At 41.4% G+C, this 26,880-nt stretch overlaps 1 protein-coding gene across 1 annotated transcript in view; it reads right to left on the bottom strand.

The window, feature by feature from the left end:
- Positions 1–26,880, bottom strand: part of LOC126175417 (cholinesterase-like) — a 93,350-nt gene that overhangs the window by 20,406 nt on the left and 46,064 nt on the right. The window contains exons 6-7 of the mRNA XM_049922216.1: positions 25,227–25,374; positions 13,038–13,219 (exon numbers count right to left, since the gene is read on the bottom strand). Coding sequence (XP_049778173.1) covers positions 13,038–13,219; positions 25,227–25,374 — 330 coding nt within the window. The remainder of the gene's footprint in view (positions 1–13,037; positions 13,220–25,226; positions 25,375–26,880) is intronic.

Raw genomic sequence — 26,880 nt, 5'->3', positions numbered from 1 at the left:
AATCTGATGCCGAAGGGAAAAGTTGAACGACTAGATTAACGGTGAATATACAACAGAAGCTTGAAGATTTGATGACATTTATTGAAGATTAATGTTTTGGGAAAAAGGTGATACAGGTAAGAGCAAGTGAAATGGAAATGACATTAAATGAGAAAACATCGCAATGGGCAATAGGGCAGCCGTTATTAATTGGAAGGTTGGAACAATTACAAAAAGGAAACGAAAGTTATAGAGAAAATTCACAAAAACTAGAAAACAAACGCATATGCGGTGCTCAAAGCGTGACCTACTAGAGATGTAACCGAAACAACTGCTGCAACTAAAATAGCGGCAGCGCAAACAATGCAAGAAATATCTGCAATAAGTCAAGAACAAATGAAGAGGCAAAGGTAGTTCATCAAGACATAATGACCTTAATAAAACTCGCCAAGGAGAAAATTTGCACAAAGAAGATAAAGCAAAGCAATAATATAGTCATCATGGAATCTGCTACGCAATGTGTCACGGGAAATGTAATGAACAACAAAAAGGTGCAAGAGACAGTGATTTGTAAACAGCGTAAGACAAAGAGATCTTTAACGTACTGTATGATATCCAAGAGGATACAGATGCAAAGACACTAAAAGAGGCAATATACATGGAGAACCTTGAAGAATTAAGAAACGCTTCGAAAGCGGCTTTGAAGTGTGAGACGTGTGTTCCAGGTCGGGACCAAGGGGAAGAAAAGTGGTCCGTCAAGTACTTGATGTGTGCCCTGAGATTAGAACAGCTCTCATGAAGCGACAAAAAGTATATCTTGAGTTTCATTCGGTTTCAGTGAAGCTATCTAGAAGCGAGACGGTGCGTTACATTTCAAGATCTTGGTCATTCGGCAAAATATAGTAATAAACAAGTAGCAATTTTTGACATTGTGGCGAAGAAGGTCATACCGGACAAGATTGCAATAAAATCAAACAAGCGGCAGTGTGCATGCCGTGTAAATACAGGGGAAAATGTGCACAGGGAACAGAGATGATTGTCACATTATCAAACCCTCCTAACAAGGCAGATTTTAAGAACGGATTATCGGTACTCCTCGCGTAACACTAGAGAGAAATGAGGACTCTAATGACATCATCAAGTGACGTCTATGTAAGAAACATAAATCACTATCGAGGTGGAGGAGGAACCCCGAAAGAGGGAGGAATTTCTGACAAAAAGTGAGCAGTAAGTAGCACAGAAAAGAACGTGCGACACAGACCGAAGCAGAGCATAATGCGCTTACGAAAAAGCAGCAAAGAAGTTTTTGCCGAAATGTCAGAACTAGGTAGCATAGCAGAGAAGCAACAACAGAGGCAGATGTAGGAGTGACGAATGATTCAGGCGATAAGGATTTGGTGACATAAACCGGGCAGTTGTACGTAGAATGCAACAACACACATCCTGAGGAATACACTGCGCTGTCTACTCAAGTAAAAGAAGATCCGCCGATGTAGGACGTGAATCTGCAACAAAAACGGTACGAAACTCAGTGCAGTACGTACAGGAAACAAACTCCTACTACAAGGAAGTAAACAATAAAACACAAACTAGAACAGATCCGCGACAGATTTATGAAAGCATAGAGAACGTTATGCATCTCACTAGACTGGAAGAGCCCATGATGCTTACTACAGCGTTAAGACATACAAAGGTAAAAAAAAGGAGTATACTACTTTTTCCGTACCTGATTTCTTAGATAGAATCCATCTCAGAGTGAACAATCTGCCAACAGTTGTGGATAACTAGAGAAGTTGTTGACGCAGTTCCTGTCAGTAGACATGAATCATTCTCATTAGAAACGTTGTACAAACACTCTGTGATGACGCATGGTAATATAGCATGGGATTACAGAGGAGCAGGGCAAGATTGTCAAATATATACCCATCATTCCTAATGGTGATCAAGAGAGGACTGCTTAAAGCCATGAGACCGTATACAAAGGTAGGAATGATCACCTCCACGCTAATAAATGCCTAGATAGTCACACAAGGGAAACGTCCTATGGTAGCAATAACAGCATTACACAAGGCCATAACACTGACAAAAATGTCACAGTACTGTTCAGAACGCGCAATATAAAAAAACCGGAAGAGAGAGCTGCATCCCAGTTTAATGTACTTTCAGTTTAGTTATGAGATCGACGAATATCTGCTAAGACTCTCGTGTTCTCCACTGACGCAAATGTGAAGTCAGTAGTGCTACATTTCCGCATGACTGATGACCGTGGAAGACAACCTGAATAAGCCATTATCGAACTCAAGCTACAAGTATTGAATGCGCCTCACAATCCGGAAACCTATGTAGCGAGGATCGAAGCAAGGTCATATACTGACGTCACATTAGCAAATACGACAGAAGCGCGTCGTGTCAAAGGTTACATGTTTGAGAGTGCAGTGACATCGAGTGAACACAGTATCGTACACTTTACCATCACTGGAATGGAAATCCAAGTCGCCACAGAAAACGTGCGCATAAGGCCCAATCAAGGATGCTGACTGGGAAGAACTAAGAAGAGTGTTTCAGTGTCCAGGAAGTCTATCGCTGGGTGATAATGCAAATTTTAAGGCGCAAGGAATGCCAGTGGCTATACATAGAACAATGGAGGTATCAATACTTGTCAGCAGAGGTCAGGAATAACTTGCATCTGGATCGAGGTGTTGCAGAAATTAAGACGTGAAACGAGAAGAGCCAGGAAGGTGTACCAGAGCAGCACGACCCAAGAAGAAAGAGTCCGCACGTTTCATGAATAAAGGTATGGTAAACAAAGCTTTAAGGGAGAGTTTTGGGAAACAAAAATGGAACAATGAAAGCAATTCGAGGAGGCTAACTCGGAAACCCATCCTTGGAGTGTACCATAAAAAATAGTGTGCGAGAAAATACGAACACCAATAGTATTATCGAAGGTCAGATGGAATGATGGGACGGTAACAGAAAGTTTGGAATAGTCAGCCGTCCTGGCAATGGGAACACTACTTTCTGACGATGAAGAAGAGGTGGAGACAGATGTTCAGCACAGGTTACGAAAAATGTTATGAGAAGACTTGATAATGTAGACAATAAACTTGTGTACCGCTTGGCACAAGAAGAAATTAGGCATATAGTTGTAAGACCGAAAAAGAAAAAAAAAAATTCCAGGAGCCGACGGGAGCCATGGCGAAGTAATACAAGCCCTATGTGTACAATAGGGTAGTTTCTTGTGTGAACTGTACAACTAGTGTCTCTTGCAGGGAAGGGTCCCTGCACCTTTGAAGAACGCTGAAGTGCAAGTAATTAGTAAAGGGCAAGTTAAGGATCCAATGATACCCAAATTCTACAGAATAATTTGTCTTTCGTACGTTTTCGGTAAGATATTTGAAAAACTATTATGCAAAACAACACAAGATCAAGCTATTGAAGCTATCCTTGTTAGTGAGAAAAGTAGAACGAGAAATGCTACTAAGATTAACGGGTGCCCCTTGCACTACCCCGAATGATGCTTTGTTAATAATTCTAGGAATATCCACTGAAATTGGAAATTATGGAAAGGGAATCTTTTACTGGTTAAAGAAAGGCAATCAAATGTAAGAACAAAGGGTGCCTGGAACTGAGGCCAGTTCGGAAAAGATCCAACTGTGGCAAAATGAGTAGGAGACTTCATGCACAAGCATCAGCGAGGGGTTATAAATGAGATTTGTTAACGCGACGAGTAGATTGATACATTATGTGAATAGCCATGGCCCTTATGCTACGTATCGATACAAAATCAGAAGACGGATGAATGATAACTGCGCCTGCGGAAGTGTGGGCACACCAGAACGCACATTGTGCGCTGCACGCTCTATGAAGACGCGGCGGATAATGGATGTAAGGTTTTAAGATTGTTGAATCCCAAAGCAGCACCAAGGAGTGAGTCGACCTGGCGAATCTTGAACGAAACTATAGCCGCAATATCCTTGAAGGCCAAGGAAGGCATCAAGAGACAGTCAACCGCAAGCCAGCATGCTTCCATCCAAGCTATATTACGTACTCTGCAGATGGAGAGAAGATAACTAAATAAATAGTTAATACATAAATTATTACTATCCAAGGAAATGCGGCGTGGCGTCTGTGGCCTATTTCAGCTTTTCAGATAATAGGCTGTAATTATGGAGAATAAAAAATTATTAAATAACCAAATCTGAATGTGTATACATACAACTGTCCAATATCCAATGTGCACTAACTACATAAAACCGGCATCCAGTAAAGACAACGGTTGAAATATCGTGATAGATATTTTCTCTTGGAAATGTTTGGGGCCAAACAACATAAAATCTGTTGAAAAAAGTGATATACGATAGATTACTTGTTTGTTGTTCTATACAGCACGAATTGGAGGAAACACTGTCGTTCACACGGCAGAACGATACTAGGGATTTAAAGGTCGGATAAGACTCTTATTGAGATCAGATTATTCAAAACATACAATAGTCTTTTCAAATGATGCAGGTTGCATCTCCGATTCCCAGTGAGGTCGGAAACTAGTTCTGACGGTGTATAAGTAATTCTGTGAGCGCCTCTTACACCACCGCTGGCGACATCGTCGTGATACTTCAATTTAGAGAAAGTCAAGAGTTTCGCAGCACATATGATGTCACAGTAGGCTCCTCGAAACTTTGCTTAGGCCCTACGAATATCTCACTTCTTACGTTCCAAGGCTGAATTAAAACATCTAAGACAAAGACAGCTTAGCTGTCTAATCTAACGCAGACAATCTACATTACCGCTCAGAGTGATTAGCAAGCACAATGGAAATTAAGATTACGTGCCAATTTTAATACTCAGTCATTGTCTCGTATCCCGTTCGGACCATTCCATTAGCAAGGGCTTCTTTTCAGCACTGTCAGAGGCCCAAACTTTCTTTAACTTTAATTAGAGTTACGTAAGTCTTAATCCAATTCCCGCGTGTGTCAGTCATCTATATTATTTCAACCGAGACTATTCGGTCTAATTTCTAAAACTTACAACCATAAAAGAAGCCTGCTGATACGACTTCAAAATTATTTTAGAGATGTACGGGAAAAACTTATTATTACATTCTGTCGAAAGCTGTACACTTTTCAGATCCGTTAGAGCCACTTCTAAGCTAAATATGAGCGCTCTACAGGTTGTGAACAGATTGTCAGATACTAAAAAAATCTGAAGTTAGCCATTTGCCTTGTTTCACGCAGCACCAGCAAGTCCATTGCAATAGACACGCACCTCGCCCAAAACGAAACATGTGAAGTGGAGAACATCGTAGTTCTTACATCTCTAATATTAAACACATTAAAGTGTAGTATGTTTCCGCAGAGAAGATACTGGCTCTACTAACGGCCCTTGCCACTATTTCGAGCTATAGTGATCTCTGAAACTGCCGAAGATCCCACACTGAGCAAAATAATTCACTGAGTAGGAATGGGCTGCAATGAACGATTGTCGTCGGGAAAGGCATAACCAGCGTTGCTGCAAACTATAGAACAACTCTACTATGCCACGCGAGGTAGCCGCGTGGTCTGGGGCGCCTTGTCACGGGTCGCACCGCTCCCCTAGTCGGAGGTTCGAGTCCTCTATTGGGCATGGGTGTATGTGTTGTTCTTAGCGTAAGTTAGTTTAAGTTAGATTAAGCAGTGTGTAAGCTTAGGGAACGATGACCTCAGCCGCTTGGTCCCATAGTCTCTTCTCTTACCACAAATTAAAAAAAAAGCCTCTTTTACCTCCAACGTTCATCTTGCATAAGGACGTTAAGAATAAAATAAAGATTATGACTCGTACAGACGCACGGAGGCAATCAGCTCTTCTTCGCTAGATTTGCAGATAAAACGTGAAATATAATAACTACTAATGGTGCAAAGCAACCTCTCCCACATATTGTAGAGCTAGCTATAGCTGTACCCATTTTAGACCCGTCTTTGCATATTACCTCAAATCCTTTGTCATTGATCAAAAAAACTTAAATTTTGTTTTACGAATACAACTTTGGGAAACACGACTTCACACACACCATCAGGTTTATAAATGTACAGGGCCTTGCCAGTAATCAAGGTCGTGATCCACTCATATCCTGACATAGAACACTTATGCCTGCCGCATGAATCTATCAAAAGCTGCTTGCCCTAATCGCACTTAGCCTAACTACATTCTGGTGTCATTGATACAGATGCAACATACCCAGATGGGTAAGTGAAAAATAAGTATTCGACTGATCTATGGAGTGGCATCTGTAACTGTTTCGCATCAAAAGAAGCTGCAGGCTGAAGAGTAAAAGCGAATTTTCCGACTCTGCTGGGAAAATGGATAAGACATATCATCTGTAAGCCCCAGTAGCCAGCCTAATGCCCTCACGATTGGCATGTACCTTCTTCAGATGTGTTTGGCTGACACATATACTTTACAGTTGTAAGCGAGGCAAGAACAAATGAAATTTCTATGAGTTTGCAGCTAACAAAATAAATATGTCCTTCAAGTATTGTCATTGGGGTACTTTGAAATATCATGTGCTTACATTAACTTAGCCTTCAGAATCTCGTCACATGCTGTGGTCAGGAACCGCGTGGAATTCTTAAAACCAAAGGAAACATGATGAAAATGTTTAAAAACTAGCGAGCATCGTTTCACTTCAGTAAAAAATAAAACCAATATTCTCTGCACATTTCTCCATTCTTTGAAGAGATACACAGTCCATGCATATTAATGTGATCACTTCTATGTTGAGTGTCAACGTGCAATAACCACACACACTGGCAGCGTCATGTGGCAGCACTAGCAGTGGATGGTATACAATACAAGCCGTGTCGAGTGAAAACTGTTCGCGTGCCTCTATGGTTAAAGTATATAGTTCGTGGCAAAATGGCTCTATCAGAAACAAGTGCCTGGTTCATGCACCTATGCTGACTGCTGTCCGTTAGCGACGACGTTTGGGATTTTCCCGACAATACTTTAACTGGACGTCCACTGAATGCCGACAGGTGTCCTTTTCAGATGATTCACGTTTTATGCTGCAACGTTCAGACTGCTGTTGCCGTGTAGGACGTGAAACGACAGAAAGCCATTGGGGTCGGCATGGCTCCACATCACTGTAAGTTTCTTCCAGAATCTCAGACCTCACTGACTCTCTTTCTCAACGTCCCCCAGACGTCCACGCTACAAAAGGCTTTTGACGTATGGTCACATTAATGTGACTGGACAGTATATTTTAAGTTATAATACTGGAAGACGAGCATAAAATCGAAAACTTTTGCACATAACACGGTAATTCCACAAGACGTTAAGCAGTGAAAGAAATACTATGAAAATGTCCGCAGCTCTTGGTCCAGTGGTTAGCATCGTTGCCTTCAGATCACTGGGTCCCGCGCTTAGTTTCCAGTCTGGCCTGACATTTTCTTCACTCGGGGACTGGATCTTTGTCTTGTACTAACCATTTCATCTCATCCTCATGAAAAAGACGCTCAAGTCTTCGAAGCGTCGCAAAGTTGAAAGAGTTGCAATAGGCGGCCGAATAATTGCAGACGGTGTCTCCCAGGCAGTAATGCCATAAGGTCATCATCATTGCTATTCAAATAATCAAAGAAAAAAGTAAAATAAATACTGTTTTAAGAGCCAAAATGTTTCCGAATAGAACTATGTGAGTGTATAGAACTCTATATTTATACTAATAATAAATCTGTAAAACTGTCACGTCTGAATGTTTGAACAAATTTCTCCTAAATTACTAGACATATTTTCTTGCGGTTTTCGCAGGTAACTTCAGAATAGCTTGGGGCACGAAGAATCGGAACCAGAATCGGATCACGGAAGAAAAGTTATTGTTATTGAAAGTGGTATTCATACTAATATTATAAACTCTAAACTAACTCGTTCTGTTATATTTTAACGACTAACCATCTGAACCGATTTCCCTGAAATTTTGTACTGAGATAGCTTGGAATCTGAGGACGAGCGTAGGCTACTGTACGAAGTGTATAGTAGAAGATTGTCATACTATTACGCAGATTAGGTGAAAGCTGTTTACTCTGTGACTTTTTATGTTTATTGCAATTGTGAAAATTATTTTGTTGGTTGATATATGCTATGTGATACGATTCAGTGCTCATACAATCATATGTTTGTTTAATCCTTAGTTCCTCACTATTTGTTGCATGATATACATGTTGTGTACTGTCGTATATTCTTCAGTAGCACAAAGAGAACATTTGCACTCCTGCCCATGGTCTCTCCCCTCCCCCCTCCCCCCTGTACGCAATGATTGGCAAGGCCAATAAAATCACAATAAAATGTAGAAACGTCCTTGGAATTTCCAGCTAACGTAAGGTATGACTTACGTCTTTCAAAGATAAGGACACAATTTCTCTGTTATAGCTCCTACTGTAGTTCTGTCCATACTTCAAGAAATCTTCCTGATTAATTTATTACGCTGAGTACACTTACTGCCAGAGTGGAACCACTTATCAATATCTGAAACCCTACTTTAATTGTTCGCCTAGCCTTTGTCCACGCTATCCAAAAGCTTCTGATGGTCTTGGACTGCCGAGGTGCAATTCAAAATAGCGTAGCAACATTCGTCATTAAACATTTTCTTTTGTCCTAAAGTCAATGAGATGGATGCTTTAGCAGCGCAATGGATCACGGGTTTCATCCCCTGTGGAGAGGCAGGAAACTCACCGGTTTTGAATCGCTTTCATAATCAAAGCTAAGTGCAAACAACAAGACATCTAACGTCATGGATGGAAACCATGTCTATAGTTGAACTTTCCGATAAGACGATCACAAATACCATCTCCTACGCTTTAAATTCTGTGTTAAGTTTCTCACTTTGCTAGAGCTCAAATTTTATTTAAGTGTATAATATGCATGTCACCTCGAGAGCAATTTCACAACCATAACGTTTCATGTGGCTGCTTCTCCTGTGTGGTGTTAACCTTCGATGCATGAAACACTTCTTTTAGAGCGAGAAACCTTTCATTTTCTCAATAAATTTCATTAAATTTCCTTTAATGTTGTTGGTGTCCTGTGCAATCCTTGGAAATACAATTGATTTTCAGCGGAAAGACACATGATTCGTTGAAAATCAAATTAAATATTTTGTATTATGAGCTTTATAATCCTACATGTCTGGTGCATGACAAAGGTCTTTTAAATTCCCTAGTGAACCAGCCATCTTCCAGCAGTTTATTTATCCTTTATCTTAATGGTGGGTTGAAACAGCTAGATTACTGATAACAGTTGTCAGTTTGGAAGCATTAAACTCTTTGTACTGTGAAAGTTATAACCGTGTACTCGTATGAAGATAAGTCTAATTCTCAGTTCCCTTTCCCAAATAGAATAACCGTTATTCTTTACTTAGAACACATTATCCATACTATCAGTAAAAGGAAAAACTATCAACTGAAATCAGCACAAGTCATTGAAATTTTGTATCAACGAATGCTGAGGCGTTAGTGTAAAGAAAGTTCTAAAATTCTCCGAAATAATCTTAAATTATTTTCTTCAAGGTCGCATTATCTACATATATGTTCCTTTATTAGGCAACACAACCCGATTCATATCACCGTAGTCAAATCTTCAGGCGATAACCTGTGTTGAATACAAAATTGTGTTTTACAAAATTCTATTAATACAAATCACGTAACAGCGAGCAAATGGAACAGGTATTTACCCACAATTTCTCGCTTCATAAGGCTAGAGAGAATGCGCGATGTCTTAACGCTCAAGTTATAAACCGATTAATTTCGTAGCCTCTTCAAAGGTTGATAAACGAAAGGCTAAACTTTGAATTTATACATCTTAGTTGAATGTCAAAAGCCACAAAACTGATGTCCCAATAAAATACCTACGGAATAAGAACAATTCACTGCAGATAAGGCCTGTAGGACAGAAACAGTGCTAATGGGCACTCATGCCCCAGTAAGAGACATGGGGAACTAGAGCGTGTCATTGGAAGTTAAAATGTAGAGGGCAGAAACAGTGGTAATGGACGCCGTGTAGTGAAAGATGTCGCTCACCAAATCTGTAATATAACAGACTAGAGGACTAATAAGTTGACCCCTTATTGAACGTAGTGCTGAAATGCAGTCCACATTAAAAGAGGAGTGCAGTCAGGACATACAACGTCTGTTTCGGGTGGATAAAACCTTTTCAGTCAACTCTGGTCTGTCATAAATAGGAAAAAAATGGGACATTAAGGGAACACTCATTAACCGCGAAGAACTGATAAAAAAAACCTTACCAATGGAACTGTGTTAAGACAATGATGACATAAGTATGAAGGTTTAAAGTGATCGTCCAGTGACTGCTTGTTGTACTAGGGTATTGAGAGTCCATCTTCTGCGGTATGAATTACAGGATGACTTGATGATCAAACTCTCTTTGATCAAGGAGATCGCAGAGTTTAGGACATCGATGCCAGAATAATGAACCCAAGGGAAACAAACTGTGAAGAATTAGATGATACAGAGGACAGAATTTCTAATTTCCTTATACCTCATGATGGAAATCATTAGAGTAAATCACTGCCACAGATGAGTAGAATACGTGTACATAGTATCATGAAAATTGCACCCGGTCTATCAAGAGGTAGTGTAACAAGTAAAGTAGAAAATTCTACTCCAAATAAAGGCTTCGGCGATATTGCTATAGTAAGTACGCTACAACACAGCCCCACTGTAGCCGAAGAACATAAAAACCAAATAAGAAAATTTTATTCTATAAAGAGTGTAAATCAGGAGTTGATTCATTTTACCAGTAGGCATGTACATATATCTGAAAGGGACACTCATAAAAATGGTACATTGTCTTATGGACAAACGTAATGGATGGAGTATAATAAGTATCTTTTCACAGCAACATCCCAACTACATGGAGGGAAGGTTTGATAAAAGAAGTATTTTTCTCTAATGGAGAGGATAATTAACAATCCACGTCTCCGAAATAAGGTTACTCGTCAAATGGAAAAGCTTGGGAAAGTGGAAAATCACGAGAAGCAAGATGCTTCACAGGCCCACATTGATTAGACAGAGAAAGTGGTCAGTTCTTCTACAAACGCACGAAAATATTTACAAATAATGTAATGAAATTGTTTGTGAAGTATATTATTTTTAATTTAGGAGTGAATCAGTAAAACTGAGAGTTCCTTATTCTATTGAGGGAAATTACATCATAACTCATATTACTGTATTTCATATTGTAATCAAATAAATGTCACAATATTATAGTAATTACTTCTTTACTCATTGTGTGTGACCAAACCCTAAACCTATTGGTAATGTTTTCTGTAATACTACATGTAGAAGTTTTGTCTAGTTACCGCTCTTAGATAGCTATCATGTATTTTTGTGCGTCCAACCATTCGTACATCCAAGATGTACAAATACCTTGCAATGTATCTTGTTGTTTTTAAACTCTCAACTTAAAAGAATGGGATGCAACGTGAAAGTAAATTTTCACGACCTCTTAGAAAATACGTCACTATCCATACAGGATGTAACAAAATGCTGTGGCCAAACTTTCAGGAAACGTTCCTCACACTAAGAGGAAGAAAACGTGTCATACTGTCGAGGGAGCGGGAATGCTTTATTTTCATATTAGAGTTCAGTTTTTACTACTCTCTAAAGCAATAACCATGGAAAACACACAGGACAAGAACGTATCAGCACAGTTTGAAATATTCAAAATGCTCACCGTTAGCAAGCATACATTCATCAACCCGCATATGCACTGAATCTCTGATGCTCCGACGTACCCCTAGAGAATCGCTTGTTTTACAATCTTCCACAGTACAAGTACGAAGACTCTGAATATCTTGTACTGGGCTTCAGTACGCAACAGCTTTCGAAAGCCGTCACAACGTCTTGTATGTTTAGGTCCGAGGTGCATGTAGCCTAAGGAATTGGCCCACCTCTACTCATCCGTTTGTCGCGGAAACTGTTATTTAGAAGCGTGCGAACATTAACACTGAAGTCAGGAGGAGCTCCATTGGGCATGAGGTATATGTTTTGTCTCACTCGTAAAGGCACATGTCTTAGCAGAACATATAGAGTATTCTTTAAGAAACTGTATTTAAGTTTCTCTGTTGAGCCTAAGAAATAGTCACCAACAATGGCAGCCAAAACGTTGCTGCACAATTTCATGAGGACGCTCGACAGCCCATACGTTCTGAGTGTAATGATCACTGAAACGAAATCTCATCCGTGAAAAGCACATTTGCACTGACGTGCGACTGGACACATAGTTGAATGAACGATTGGTTGAAGTGTAGCGCTGCGGGAAAATCAGCTGCTGATAGGGCCTGCAAAATCTGTACTTGGCACGAATAAAGCAGGCCACTCTCCAGGCGGTTACGTGGTCAGCATTACTTGTTGTAAATGATTGTACTAGGGTTGTCGTCAAGTGTAAGAATAAGTTCCTACCCAAGTGTGGTATCCTCTTCCTTCTTGGCCTCCTCCAGTCGCGAGTAGTTGCTTAAACATTCCTTGCCCCCTATGACAATTGTAAATTGCTGCAAGCGTCTTCCTTTTTTTTGGATATCTCTTCCGATAGTAAAACGTTGAGCTCCACAGCCATCACCATTTGCTAATTCGCACAGCAAACAGGCATCTGCCAACCACGGATCTGAGTACATTGCTACTGCACTGGAAACAACGTTCGTGATGAACAGTAAACAGCTGCAGCTATGTGCTTGACGTTAGTAGAGCAATGACGTTAACCACATGTCGACACGATCAGAAAATTTATTCACATGTCAGCACAAGAAACGAAGGTAGACGCATATTAAGACAGTCATTGAAGTGAGTTTCATATTAACATTACCTTCGTTCAAATTGAAGCAACAAACACTAGCTTTGAATCTAAGAATTAAAAGTTGGTAACGTATTTTATTCCTCTGTATGCGAGGAATGTTTCCTGAAAGTTTGGTCACACCTTTTCGTTACACTCTGTATGAGATACTACATAACATTTAATATGCAACTGTCTACAAGTTTCTCAGGACATGAGGTGATGCTAATTACTAATTGAGTACTCACGTTGACCAGATTATCCGAATCATTCAAGGAAATGGTGCCATTGCCGAAGTAGAAGTCTCTCAACTTATCGGCCGCATTTGACTGTTGTTCCACCGTCGGCAAATGAAGGCAGGGGCCAACTGTATCCTCGAACACATCACTGAGACCAGCAATAAGAGTTGGGTCTTCTAGTATTGAAAATCCTATGGAAAAGTGAAACACATAAACATAAAAACTAATCTCTAGACGGAAAAAATAAGAATATGGTTCCATTCTGGATAGTTATATCGTCAGTGGCACCGCGCGGGTAAGCCGAGCGGTCTCAGGCGCCTTTCCACTGTTCGCGCTGCTCCCCCGTAGGAGGTTGGAATCCTCCCTCTGTCATGGGTGTGAGTGTTGTTCTTAGCGTAAGTTAGTTTAAGTTAGGTTAAGTAATGTGTATGCCTAGTATCCAATGACCTCAGCAGTCTGGTCCCATAGGAACTTACCACAAATTTCCAACTTTCCATCAGTGGCTACGAGACAGTTGTATTAAAGAACACCAGACTAAACCAGCTCTACAATAGATTTGACATTAAAGGGCTTCGGTGGCACTGATGACTGATGTGCAAAGTTATCGCTCGCTGAAAGACGAGGTCTTCCACTACTTCACTAAAACTATTTTTTTTCTTCTTCTTTGACACTACAGCCCTTGATGGATCTAGCCTTTCTCAACAATCTGCGTCCTTACGTATCTGTTATTCTCTTCCATCCTCGGCTCTCCATATTTTTAAGGACATGTTTGACGTCTTTGTCATCATTTAAATCTGGTAGAATACAATCTGTATTTCGTTTTCGTTTGGACCACCACTCACCTGCCGTGCTCTTCATATGTCCTAACCAGCGTATTATTCTACATGTAATAAATTGTACTGTATTTTTCGCCTGAATAAGATGTTACAGCTCGTTGTTGTATCCTAGTCTCTAGACCTCTGCCTCTCTCACAGGCCCATAACATTTTTCAAAGGATGTTTCTCTTTGATGTCCTTAAGTTGTTAATACGTGTCTCTGTCATCGTCCGCCTTCCTGACCCACATGTAACAACTGGTCGTACAAAGGAATGATATACTCTTAAATTGGCTGTACCTCTTATTAGACAAAAATTAAACGAGTAACCTACATCTGCCATAATTTGACATACGTTACTGAAAATGACTCCTCTTTCCCTCTTCATATATTACATTCTTCAGTCATTCACATTCTGTGATAGAGGACATTTGCAGCGTAGTTTTGAGAAACGGTATCCCTTCGCAAACAATCTGTAGTAACACTTAAAACTGCTGGGCTGATAGAACGTGGTCGATGTTTAAAACTCTCCCTCGACGTTACGTCTCCGACTGCGGGAGACATCCTCCAAGGTAAAGCGGCGAACTGCAAAGAGAACTCGAGGAAGCGCCGATTACATAGGCAGCACAGAGGGCGCCACTGTCCACCAGGTGGCGTCGGCTATGAGGTTGCCTCTGATAATGCCAACGTTCTCGATATCAATTAATCGATCGTCAAGCTTCCGGTGCAACGCTGACATCCCAATTTTATCCAGTTTAACACCTTCCTCTTTCCTGTTAAAATTATTACGGTGTTTATCAATCTCGGTGGCCTTTCTATTCATGCGCTCATAATAAAGCGATGTTTTAGATGAGACGCTCGTCTCGCTGAATTTTACCTTCCTGGTAAACATGTTCTGCTTCGGCCGATTTATCCATGCGACCCAGGTGGCAATTCCTCTTCTGTTCAACAAGACGAGTGTTAACACTTCTCTTCGTGGTACCAACACAACAAGAAGGAATTTTCTATACCCCCGTTGTAACCACTGGATGTCTTGCATCTTTTGCGGATCTTAAATATTCTTTTAATTTCGTGGTGGGTCTGAAAATAGTTCCTGCGCCATACTGGCTTAACGCTTCCCCAATGAGATCTGTGAACTTATTGATGAACGAAAGAAAAACTTTGCCGTTGGGCGGCTGTTGTTCGCCGTTGCTTCTGATTCTCTGCCTAGAGCGAAGTGCTCGATCTATCTCGTTGCTAGAATAGCCATTCTTCACGATAGTTCACCGTAGATGTTCAGTATCATCTCTGAAATAAACAGGTTCACCAATTTCGTACACCCTGCCCACCAAAGTTTTTATTACATCTCTTTCTTGTGCAGAGTGGTGGTTCGTATCTTTATGCAGATAACGGTCAGTATGTGTGACCTATCTATATTAACGTTCCGCCCCGTCAATTAATCACAGACACATCCATAAAATTCAGTTGCCCATTACTCTCCGTCTTCATAGTAAATTGGATTTTCGGCTTAATGCTGATTATGTGTGAGGAGGGCTTCCAGATCCTCTGCTCAGTGTGTCCATACTACGAAAGTGTCACCGACGTAGCGATACCATCTGGCTGGTCTCTTAATGGCAGTCTGCAGCACCCGTTGTTCAAAAGTCTCCACACACAGCAGGATTAAGAGGACTGCCTATAGTCACCCCGTCAATCTCTTCATAAAAGTTGCTATTGTATTGAAGTAGGTTATTGTGACGCAGTGTAGGAATAATGCCACAGTATCGGTTGGAAAAAATATCCGCTATGTATGAGATAGCTTTACCTAGTTGTTTTCATCCTAATTACATCAGCGGACTGCTGTGGAAGCTGACAGATACCTGCCTTAATATTTGCTACAATATCCTCCGTGGGTACGTTTAGGGGGGGGGGGGGGGTCACAGCACAATTGCCTGCCTTGGCTGGTACAGGAATTTGAAATTCTGGCAAATCAGCAGCCCGCTGATGCAATTAGGATGGAAACAGCTACGATTCTACGTACATGTAAGCCACCGACCAGAAATTTGTTGCAGGCATAAAGGAGGGCCCTGAGAGATATCAACGTAGACGAAAACATTACTGTTCTTACTGCAGATAAGGGGAATGCCACCGTCATATTGAAGAGTGAAGACTACCATGGAAAGATCAATGATATTTTGGTTCCCTCCAGTTACAAAAACTTCAAACGCATCCGACTATGAAGATTTTAGAAATGACCAACCGTCAGGTGAAAGTGTCATCATTCTGCTCCAATGATAAGAAACTGCTTTGTGAAACAGAAGCGTACCAACCTAGACTCTATAGTTACCCAAAGTGCATAAACCTGAGATTTCTTTGAGGCCAATTGTCAGCGCTGTAGGTGGTTAAACATCTTTCTCATTGCTGCAACCTCATGTTGGTAGGATTGACAGTCATAATCAAAATTCAGCTAAGTTCATTAACAAGTTAAAGGAAATTAGCGTGGGCCCGGATGATATCCTCGTTAGTTTTGGTATTGTGTCGTTATTTGCCATGGTTTCGGTAAACGAAAATACCTCACACCTAGCAGATATTTTTCTAACCGATACTGGGGCATTACTCCGACACTGCGTCACAACAACCTACATTCAACACAAAAGCGACTTTTATGAACAGATTGACGGGGTGGCTATAGGCAGTCCTCTTAATCCTGCTGTGTGTGGAGACTTTTGAACAACGGGTGCTGCAGACTGCCAGTAAGAGACCATCCAGATGGTATCGGTATGCCGATGACACTTTCGTAGTATGAACACACTGAACAGAGGATCTGTATGCCTTCCTGACACATCTAAACAGCATTAACCTGAAAATCTAATTTACGCTGGAGGCGGAGAGTAATGAACAACTGAATGTTCTGGGTGTGCCTGTGATTAAATGACGGGACGGAACGTTGGACCGTACGGTATATAGAAAGGCCACACATACTCATCGTTAACTGAATTAAGATTCAAACTACCACCCGAGACAAAAAATAGATGTAATAAAACCCTTAGTAAACATGGAGTACAAAATTTGTGAAGTTGTTCATCTGTAAAATGAGATTGAACATCTGCGGTCGACTTTCGTGAAAAAGGGCTATTCTAGCAACGAAATAGATCGAGCCCTTCACTCTAGGCAGAGAATCAGGAGCAACGACGAACAAAATATACCCAACGGTGTTGTTGTTGTTGTGGTCTTCAGTCCAGAGACTGGTTTGATGCAGCTCTCCACGCTATTGTATCCTGTGCAAGCTGCTATATCTCCCTGTACCTGCTGCAACATACATACTTCTGAATCTGCTTAGTGTATTCATCTCTTGGTCTCCCTCTACGAGTTTTACCCTCCCGGCTGCCCTCCAAAACTAAATTGGTGATCCCTTGACGCCTCAGAACATGTCCTGCCGACCGATCCCTTCTTCTAGTCAAGTTCTGCCACAAATTTCTCTTCTCCTCAATTCTATTCAATACCTCCTCATTAGTCATGCGGTCTACCCATGTAATCTTCAGCATTCTTCTGTAGCACCATATTTCGATAACTTCTATTCTTTTCTTTTCTAAACTATTTATCGTCCATGTTTCACTTCCACACATGACTACACTCCACACAAATACTTTCAGAAACGACTTCCCGACATTTAAATCTATACTCGATATTAACAAACTTCTCTTCTTCAGAAATACACTCCTGGAAATGGAAAAAAGAACACATTGACACCGGTGTGTCAGACCCACCATACTTGCTCCGGACACTGCGAGAGGGCTGTACAAGCAATGATCACACGCACGGCACAGCGGACACACCAGGAACCGCGGTGTTGGCCGTCGAATGGCGCTAGCTGCGCAGCATTTGTGCACCGCCGCCGTCAGTGTCAGCCAGTTTGCCGTGGCATACGGAGCTCCATCGCAGTCTTTAACACTGGTAGCATGCCGCGACAGCGTGGACGTGAGCCGTATGTGCAGTTGACGGACTTTGAGCGAGGGCGTATAGTGGGCATGCGGGAGGCCGGGTGGACGTACCGCCGAATTGCTCAACACGTGGGGCGTGAGGTCTCCACAGTACATCGATGTTGTCGCCAGTGGTCGGCGGAAGGTTGTAACCTCCCCACAATGAAATGTACTGACAAAGGCAACAAAAATGTGACAGGACCAGACCACTACTGTAATGTACGACAACTATAACTGTACAGCTCGCAACACTCGCGCGGTCAAGCGCAGACTAACCACGAAAATAGGCTCTCTGGTCAAAGATTTTAACGTGCCTCACCATCGCTGCTATGTTACATACGTGTTTCATAACCCTCCACTGGGGGGGCAAAAATTTTACGTTTTCTCCTTTCATTGATAAAATTCAATATATCTTCTGTTACCCAAGGATTTCTACTAGCCCTCGTCTTTATACCTACTTGTTCCTCTCTCTATATCGGTACCACAAACAGAGGTATTAACACCCGTCTTGTTGAACATAAGAGGAGCCGGCCACTGTGGCCGAGCGGTTCTAGGCGCTTTAGTCCGGAACCACGCTGCTGCTACGGTCGCAGGTTCGAATCCTGTCTCGGGCATGGATGTGTGTGATGTCCTTAGATTAGTTAGGTTTAAGTAGTTCTAAGTCTAGGGGACTGATGACCTCAGATGTTAAGCCCCATAGTGCTGAGAGCCATCTGAACCATCTGAACATAAGAGGAATTGCCACCTGGGGCGCATGGATAAATCGGCCGAAGCAGAAGGTAAAATTCAGCGAGACGAGCGTCTCATCTAAAACTTCGCTTTATTATGCGAGCATGAATAGAAAGGCCACCGAGATTGATAAACACCGTAATAATTTTAACATGAAAGGGGTAGGTGTTAAACTGGATAAAATTTGGATGTCAGCGTTATACCGGAAGCTTGATGATCGATTACTTTAAATCGAGGACGTTTGCATTTCCAGAGACAGTCTCATAGCCGACGCCACGTGATGGATAGTGTTGCCCTCTGTGCTGCGTATATAATCGGCGCTTCCTCGAGTTCTCTTTGCAGTTCGCCGCTTTACCTCGGAGGATGTCTCCCGAAACATCAGGGGAGATATTATACATAGACCACGGTCTATCAGCCTATAAGTTTCTAGTGAAGACAGTACCTGCCGTCAAAGCCCACATTGTATGATCAGTCTGTAGTAATTTTCAAGTTTCTCTTATTTTCATCTACCTCGCGCTGAAACACAATGAAGGAGCAAATCATTATCATCACAACCCACCGCTAGAATGGATGGCTCGTAATTGCTCTACGGACACATGACGCAGAAGCAAAGGATATGGGGTGATCAGAATCAGTGTTGTGAGGATGTTGCAGGGAAGGTTGGCTGTGAAACAATAAGTGAGAAAAATATTCGGTTATTTGCGCCGTTTTCAAGCTAATTAGTGTTGAAGTTAGCCAATTAGATCGTTATTCGTGTAAATTCAAGCGGCCCGCCAGAGACCGTGTCGCAAACTTGGGCTACGTTCGGTTTCCTAAATCCGAAAACAAGACAGATACAAAAAGTTAGACATGGGACGGCGGTAAGGACCGAATCAGAACCAAAGGCTGAGCAGTCTCTTGCGCTATCATCTACACTAATTGCATCTGGTGGCGTGCTTAAATTAGACTGTGTACTGGCACAAGCGCGGGAATGGCGTAAGGTATCGAATTTTTTGCTTAACAGTTATTTCTCAGCATAACCCGTCCTGCAACACTGTTACAGGCTTTTCGGAATGTTTCTAACCGCTCTGTATAAGCGCAGCAGAGACATGTTGACTCGTTCTAGCGACGATATATGGTGCAAACGGGATAAGAAATTCTGACAAAGGGCTATTACCCGTCACCTGGGAAACCTCGGAAACTGCGAAACTGTTGGCTGCTCGCCGTGAGCACTTGTAGATTTTGGTTGATAGGCTGTGAGTCCATGAATGGAAGACAAGGTCTTTGACGTCCACGCGTCATCACAGTAGGCGAAAGTCGGTGGTTCGTCCCCTCTGTATAGCAGAATAGGAGACGATCTGACAACAGCACAGTTCTGCTGCAGGCGCTAGAGTTTCAGAACACGCTGTTCAGCGCACACAACTGAGAGTGAGACTGTGCAGCAGACGACCGCTGCGTGTATCACAACTGGCCACAAGACATTGTCACTTACGATTGTTGAGAGAACGGAAAGAAATGAAATCGTAAGGTTTCATTGCCAGAGAGTTGTTCGGCTACCAGGTGCGCGTGATTCAGTTTGTTGCCGCTTCGGTGTATTACGTGCCGATAAAGATGAAATGAAATATATTAGTCCCCGAATGAAGAAAATCTCTGCCCCGTCGGAAATCGAACCCGCGACCCCGCGATGGAGAGTCATTAACGCTAACTAGAAGACCATGAGATCTGGACGTTGGCATGTGACCATTGTAGTCAAAGAAGCATGTGGCCTGGTCGGATGACTCACGTTTCATGTTACGTCAGATATCACTGTGTCCTGACACGCCTTCACCCAGGTCAGTGCAGTTCTATGCTATGGGGGACATTCACATGAGCTTCGAAGCGGTCTTAATGATAACTGTCAACTGTTTTGTGCTTCCCTCATACACATGGTGTTTCTACAACGAATGTAAAAACTGGGAGCCCTGGCACAGTGGCTCGTAAGAAGAAACTCTAACAAAACAGCCCATGTCCGCATCCTACCGCGCTAGCCGCCATCTTCAGCGCCGCGAACCGCCGGGAAGTTAGGCATCTAACCCATCATCCAAGTCAAAGTGGTAGCAGACATTCTTTGTGGGCGAATACCACGGAGTTGCTTCCAGCATTTGCTCGAACGCGTACGATTTGCCTTTGGCAGTGCAAATGCCTGTTTGTTACGATGTGACACCAGCGTGCCACTCGTGCACACTGCAGGGTCTGGTTCACCCTGCGTCAGTGTGTCAAGAGTCGGGGACGCTCTTGTGTTCGGTGTTGTGAGCATCAGACTAGAAATGGAGCGCTTTTCTTGTGAATAAAGGGCAGATATGTACTGTGCTTACGGGACGGGGATGGAAATGCTCCCTCTGATCAATTGTTGTATGTTTAGCTATTTCCGAATCGTCGAGTGCCAGCGCCGAGCACAATCACGACCATCTACAGTTGCCTAAAAGAGACAAGTGCGCTTGAGGTGAGTTCACTCCTGACAAGAAATTGTAATGGCGTGTGTGTATTTAATGCCTCCATTGGTACCCAATGCATTTATTATGTGATAGACCCAACAGGTGCTATGGCTAAATGGACTCGGTTGTCAAAACAGAGTGCGATAACTAGAGTTTGATGGGGAAGCGTCAGCACCGCTGCATATCACGTCCGCAGCAAGTTCATGGAGTGTTGCTCGAGAATTGAGTGTAAGCCAATCCACGGTCTGCCCTAATATTTCTTAAAATTCGTGATGAATCCTTCAGCTGTGATTTATTTTTTACAATTTGCTACTAGTCTCGGTCAATGACCATTATCAAGCTTAGCTGGCATAAACGGCACGAAACTTGTACAATAATTTTAACTTGCCTTTTTGCCAGTTGAAATTGATAATGGTCACTGATCGAAACTAGTAGCGAATTGTGCAAAATAAATCACAGCTGAAGATTTCACCACGAATTTTAACAATTATTCGGCAGCCGAATAACTCCACCTGCAAACATACATAAACTACCTTGGTAATTGGAACATGTCTCACTCAGTGCGCAACAGCGCATGCCTTACCACCATGATGGTGCATCTGAGCACTTCGCTCATGCGGTGCAAAATCATTTGGAGGAGACGTTTGATGGAAACTGGATACGGCACGGTTGACCAGTGGCAAAGCCTGTACGTTCCCTCGACTTCACGCCAGTTGACCATTTCGTCTAGGGACGTCTGAATACTACTGTTTACGAAACAACTGTCCAAATGGATTAAGATCTGATAGCACGAGTTATAACAGGCTGCGACGCAGTCCCCACTTTAACTGGGATGTTTGAAAGGGTGCGACAATCATTCAGGCGTCGTTGCATGTGAGCTTTCGAGCAGGACAGCGGAATTTCGAGCCGTTTCATGACTCATTTACAAATGAGTCATGAAACGTCAAACACTACTCTCCTTTACCTTGATGTCGCAAAGAAACGGAAAACTTTGTAATACCGACCTCCTACCATGTCGACCCGGATGGCGGATTGTAAGCCTACCTTCCCGGCGGCATTCGACGCTGTTAAATGACGCTTTGCGGTGAATGCTGACTGATGCGGACATGGGTTACTTTATGAAAGGAGACTGTTATAACCCGCTGGACCATCCCTTTACATTTATTTGTGGAACACCCTGTACGATACCTTCCCCAGTTTCAATGGGTTCATCCAACAGGATAACTCTCTACGTCACAAAGCCAGAGTCGTGCAGTGCATGATAGAGAAGTAATGTTGATTTCGTGACCATCAAATTTGACTCGTTTCAACGCAGTAGAACACATCTGGGAGCGGTCGGGTGCCAGCTCCATGCGTATAAATCACCGTCCCGTAATTTACGGGAACTGAGTGACCTGTGCGTAGATATCTGTTGCCAATTGCTTCCAAAGTCATGCAAATAATTACGACGCCCATTTTTTTGGGCTCCAAAGAAGGACAAATATAATGTTTTAGCTCATCAGTGTATATTAAAACATCATCTCCAGGCGCATCCATTGCATCATAAGGTGAAGTACATTATGTACCTCATTTGACAATGCTTCCCCAGTACCACCACTTTCTTTATTGGCCAACGCTGGTACTTTTTCACCTCCTGACACACCACATTTAAATAAATCTTCGTATACTTTTATCATTTTCTCTCAGCTGTTAATTGGGATATGCCATTTTGAGTGATGGTAACTCAGTGTAAATATCAACGTCTTCTTCGTCGTGATTTATTATTTTCAGTTGTTTGTCTTGTCAGCTTGTCACCGTACCTTCTCCTTACCACTCAAAACATTTCCTAATAGTTTTGTTTAATTTCCCGTACTCTATTATGTTTTTATAAATGTTTGCCAACAACTCTTTCCTTCTGTTTGGTCATACTCCATTTCTGAATTTGTTTTGTTTTTACTTCTTCAGATCAGCAATGTATTTTTATGTTTCCTAAATAATTTCATTTTTGTCGATGTCTGTATAAGTTTCATTTTCTAACTCTGTAGAGTTATCTCCATTTTGTCTTTTATACCTGCTTTTCCTTAAATAACTTCACAAATTCCGCTTTCTAATTTTCTGTCTGCTAATACTGTTTCTTTCTACAGTTGTATACAAATTTACTCAAAATCTTAATGGCTTATCGTAAGTTAAAATAATTTAATATCTTGCCATACAGTTTCTTTACACTCTGAGAAAACGTAATCAATTTATCATTTAGCTGCATTTAGTCATTACTAAGTTATTTTTTGTTTGTTTACTTCTGAGTCAGTGGCTACGTTGATAGTTATCAGATGACGAATAGAACGCTCGGGAGTCCAGTTCTCAGACGGACATAGTTTAGTTATTGCTTCTTTGACTTCCGGAAATGATTCTTTAATGTGAAAATTATCAAACTGCGAAGTGTTTCTGAATACATGCTAAATATTACGTTCTCCAGTAAACATGAAGCTTGTAGGAGGGCAAGGGTTAACCATCTCCACTTGTATGATTCCTAATTACGCACTGCAGTGTTGCACCATCCTTATGATTTTGGTTAGTTTTGCTTTCTGGAAGGAAGTACTGAGGACAAACCCTCAAATACTCTAACGTATATATTTTTCTCATTTCTGCTATTGTATCTACCCAAGCTACCCTGTGCCAAGCTTACTCATTAAAATCCGTCATTATTAACTCGTAAAGGGGCTTATTGTCGTTTACCAGTTTTACCTACTTTTCAGAGACACCCACCTCCTCATTAGTAAATGATAATGTTGGTGCACAGATCTACTATTTTTTCTAAACAAGTCTCGTCATTCCTTACATTCATTTAAAATTACTTTTAAGTTTATTGTTAGTGATAATATGCTGCTTTCAGCCATTTCAGTACCCTAATGCTTTCTGTATCTCGGAGAGTAAGAGGCCTCGATGGAGAAATACTGACGAAAACCGAATGTTGCAGGTCTTCAGAACACATTCTACGTCTTTCTGTTTTTGATTTGATGGCCATAATTTCCGTTTCCAGAATTCTCTTATTTCCCTTTCTTTTTCCTTATTACAGTACTAGAGGGATATTAAAGGTAATCTAGATTAAAGTTGATCCAGCAGCGGAGCATTATTTTTAGACGTAATTTTCTATTAAGTTAATGAACGTTTTCAAATGTATTGTCCTGTGAACGCATTCCATCTCTGGGTGGTGCAGTTGCTGGAGGTATACAAAATATTTTTCTACGTACGCCATCTTCAGTATACTCTAAACGTCCTTCACCCAGGATTTACCGTAATAATGCTAGTAACTGAAACTCAAATATTGTCAAAACGGTGAATAAGGTGCATCTTATAATCATTCGAACTTCAGATATTTGGGATTTATCTTTCCTCCTGAAATATACTCCCCTCTTGAACGAAAGCTTTTTAATTATGCATTATACTTCCTAATTGTTCGAACCGTTCCTACACGGTGAGAAATTCAGAAAAGAATTATCAAAATCTTCCCAGGTTTCTAACCATGTCGAACCGCTTATTGGAGTGGTAACAACCGCAGAAGATTTTGTAGCACTGACAAGTATTAAAGGCCTTCACGTCCAAGTCAGATGTAGTGTAGCAAGGAAGGGACGTAGATGAGCTACACTTCCTCACAAAACTGCCAGTTGGTCGGAGTTAGTCTCACCGCACTTCACACTTCGATCTTATGACATGACCCATCAATTTGTCACAGGTGTTGCAGTCAAAAACTTGCTAATGGTTTCTATCACAAGTCAGATAGCTTTGTTTGTATTAATTGTACGTTTTCCTTGCCTATTTCAGGTTTCTGTAACAAAATTTTGGATGTTACATCCCAACAGAAGCTTATTTCCAGAAGTACGTAATAATTTACCCATTGACGTTATTAATTCAGCGACATGATCATGTAAACATGATGTCACTAGTGGGTCATAGTGTAATGGAAACCAGTTACGTAACCTCCGTTTGCTGTTAAAATACGACGACACCAATATCCGACGTTGAATGGGTAAGGAATTTTCAACAGGCCAATAATTGTACAATAATATCTGTGTTTGTTTGGAGAGCACATAGAATTCTAGAGGTACTAAACATCACTAAGTACAACGCTACTATCATGATAGAAATCAGTACTTCCGAAACGATACGACCGTGTCCATCAACATCCAAAGTACTGATGAGTGTCCTGCATTAGTGATTCTGTGGTCTCAACACTACAAAATAAGTGTTGCTACTTAATGGATACTAACCGATCTCTGCAGAAGTAGTCCCTGTCATGACAGGCATCAGGCTGAATCGCCCTTCGATCAGAGCCTGGATTGGAGACTCCGGAATGAAGGCGCCCTCCAAATCTGACTCTATGTTCGGAGCCCACAGCTGAGATATGATGCGACTTTGCTCCTAGAACAGAGACATACTTTTACGTTGCATGCTAACTTCCCTTAAAAATTTAACTCGTGCATTCAGCAATTAGGAATTGTTATCTCGTAGCAAAATGATGAATTTGTGCACTCGCCGTACAGTATCTTCATACATGGTCCAGTCACATTAATGTAGCCACCGACTATGTTCGACGCCAATGTGGAATAACAGCTCACAGATAGCAGGTGGAAGTAAAATGCACATGTAAATATTTCACTGTTTATCATACTAAAAATACTTTAAGACAAAGCTTCGTAATTGTACGTATGCATGCGCTATTTCATTAATTGCAAAGGGTTTATGCGTTCCCAGTTCTTCAGGCACCTGATGTACACCATGAGGAAAGGGAACTTAACCATTAAAAGTTAAGAGACAATTCATTTTTTGATTCTAAGAAAAAACGTGAGGAATTAGTCAAAGGGGACTAGAAAGTAACGCCTCTGTAAAAATTTCGGCAGAATTTATCTCCGGCTTTAGCCAGCTTTCTGTTCCTATAACGAAAATAATCATTTCTGTACAGAAGATTCCGGTTCCACATATACCTGTTGTGGAGATGTTCTATTAGAGGCAACATTGGGTATGTGTTTCTTGGGGTACACAGGTTCTCTGATGATAATACATTCACGTACGTGTATGATGAGAAAACTGTTAGGAAAGACCCAAACGAAGTTGTTTTTCTGCTAATGAGTATTATTGAAAAACATGTAACTATTACTGTAAGGAAACGGTATGTTTTTTTCAGATGCATGTACGAGTCAAAATAGGAATCGTTTGGTTGTTCATTTCTGGTACACTTTTCGTGCTCAAGACTAGGTTTTCTGTACTACGCCATATATCTTTTCACTTCGCCATTCATAGATGGTATGTGATCGAGACTCCCGTGTAATAGAACTAACAAAAAAAACTGAAACAGTAAAATGAGCTGTAACTTCTTAAAATACTTGAGTTCTCAGCAGCATCAAAATATGATTCAGTATTTCCTCATAGCTGTGGCCTAGTTACATACGATTTTTCACTTGTAAAAACTGGTAGGCATCTTGCTATGTCCGGGCTGCCCCCAGCCTACTTTGTCCTAGTACCAATAAAATCTGCCAAGGCCAATGATATTGGTAAAATGAGTGCATTGATACTTTTACATTATCAGAATTATTTCAAGATCATTACTGAGCGATTTTCTGACAAACGACAACAAAAAAAACACCGCAAGATTCAGAAAGAGTAGCGTGGGACACGGAGTTATTTTAAATTAGCCTGTAACATCCATTAGCAATGAATCTAAATTTGTTCAATTAACTTTACTTGAGTGTACCAGTGTATAAAGAGATTGAATGTATAGGTAATTTTTATATTGCGTAATTATTCAAAATGGCGTTCATGTTCAGTGTAAAAAGGGGATTTGTTGGTAGGTTTTATAGTCATTTTTATGAAGCAGATTCGAAAATTTGTTTCTAAACATGTACGGTATCACACCCAACGCCCGAA

Source organism: Schistocerca cancellata, chromosome 3 (assembly GCF_023864275.1).
Source record: "Schistocerca cancellata isolate TAMUIC-IGC-003103 chromosome 3, iqSchCanc2.1, whole genome shotgun sequence".
NCBI lineage: Eukaryota > Metazoa > Arthropoda > Insecta > Orthoptera > Acrididae > Schistocerca > Schistocerca cancellata.
The sequence above is the reverse complement of the archived record's forward strand: the minus strand, read 5'-3'. Positions and strand labels throughout refer to the sequence as shown.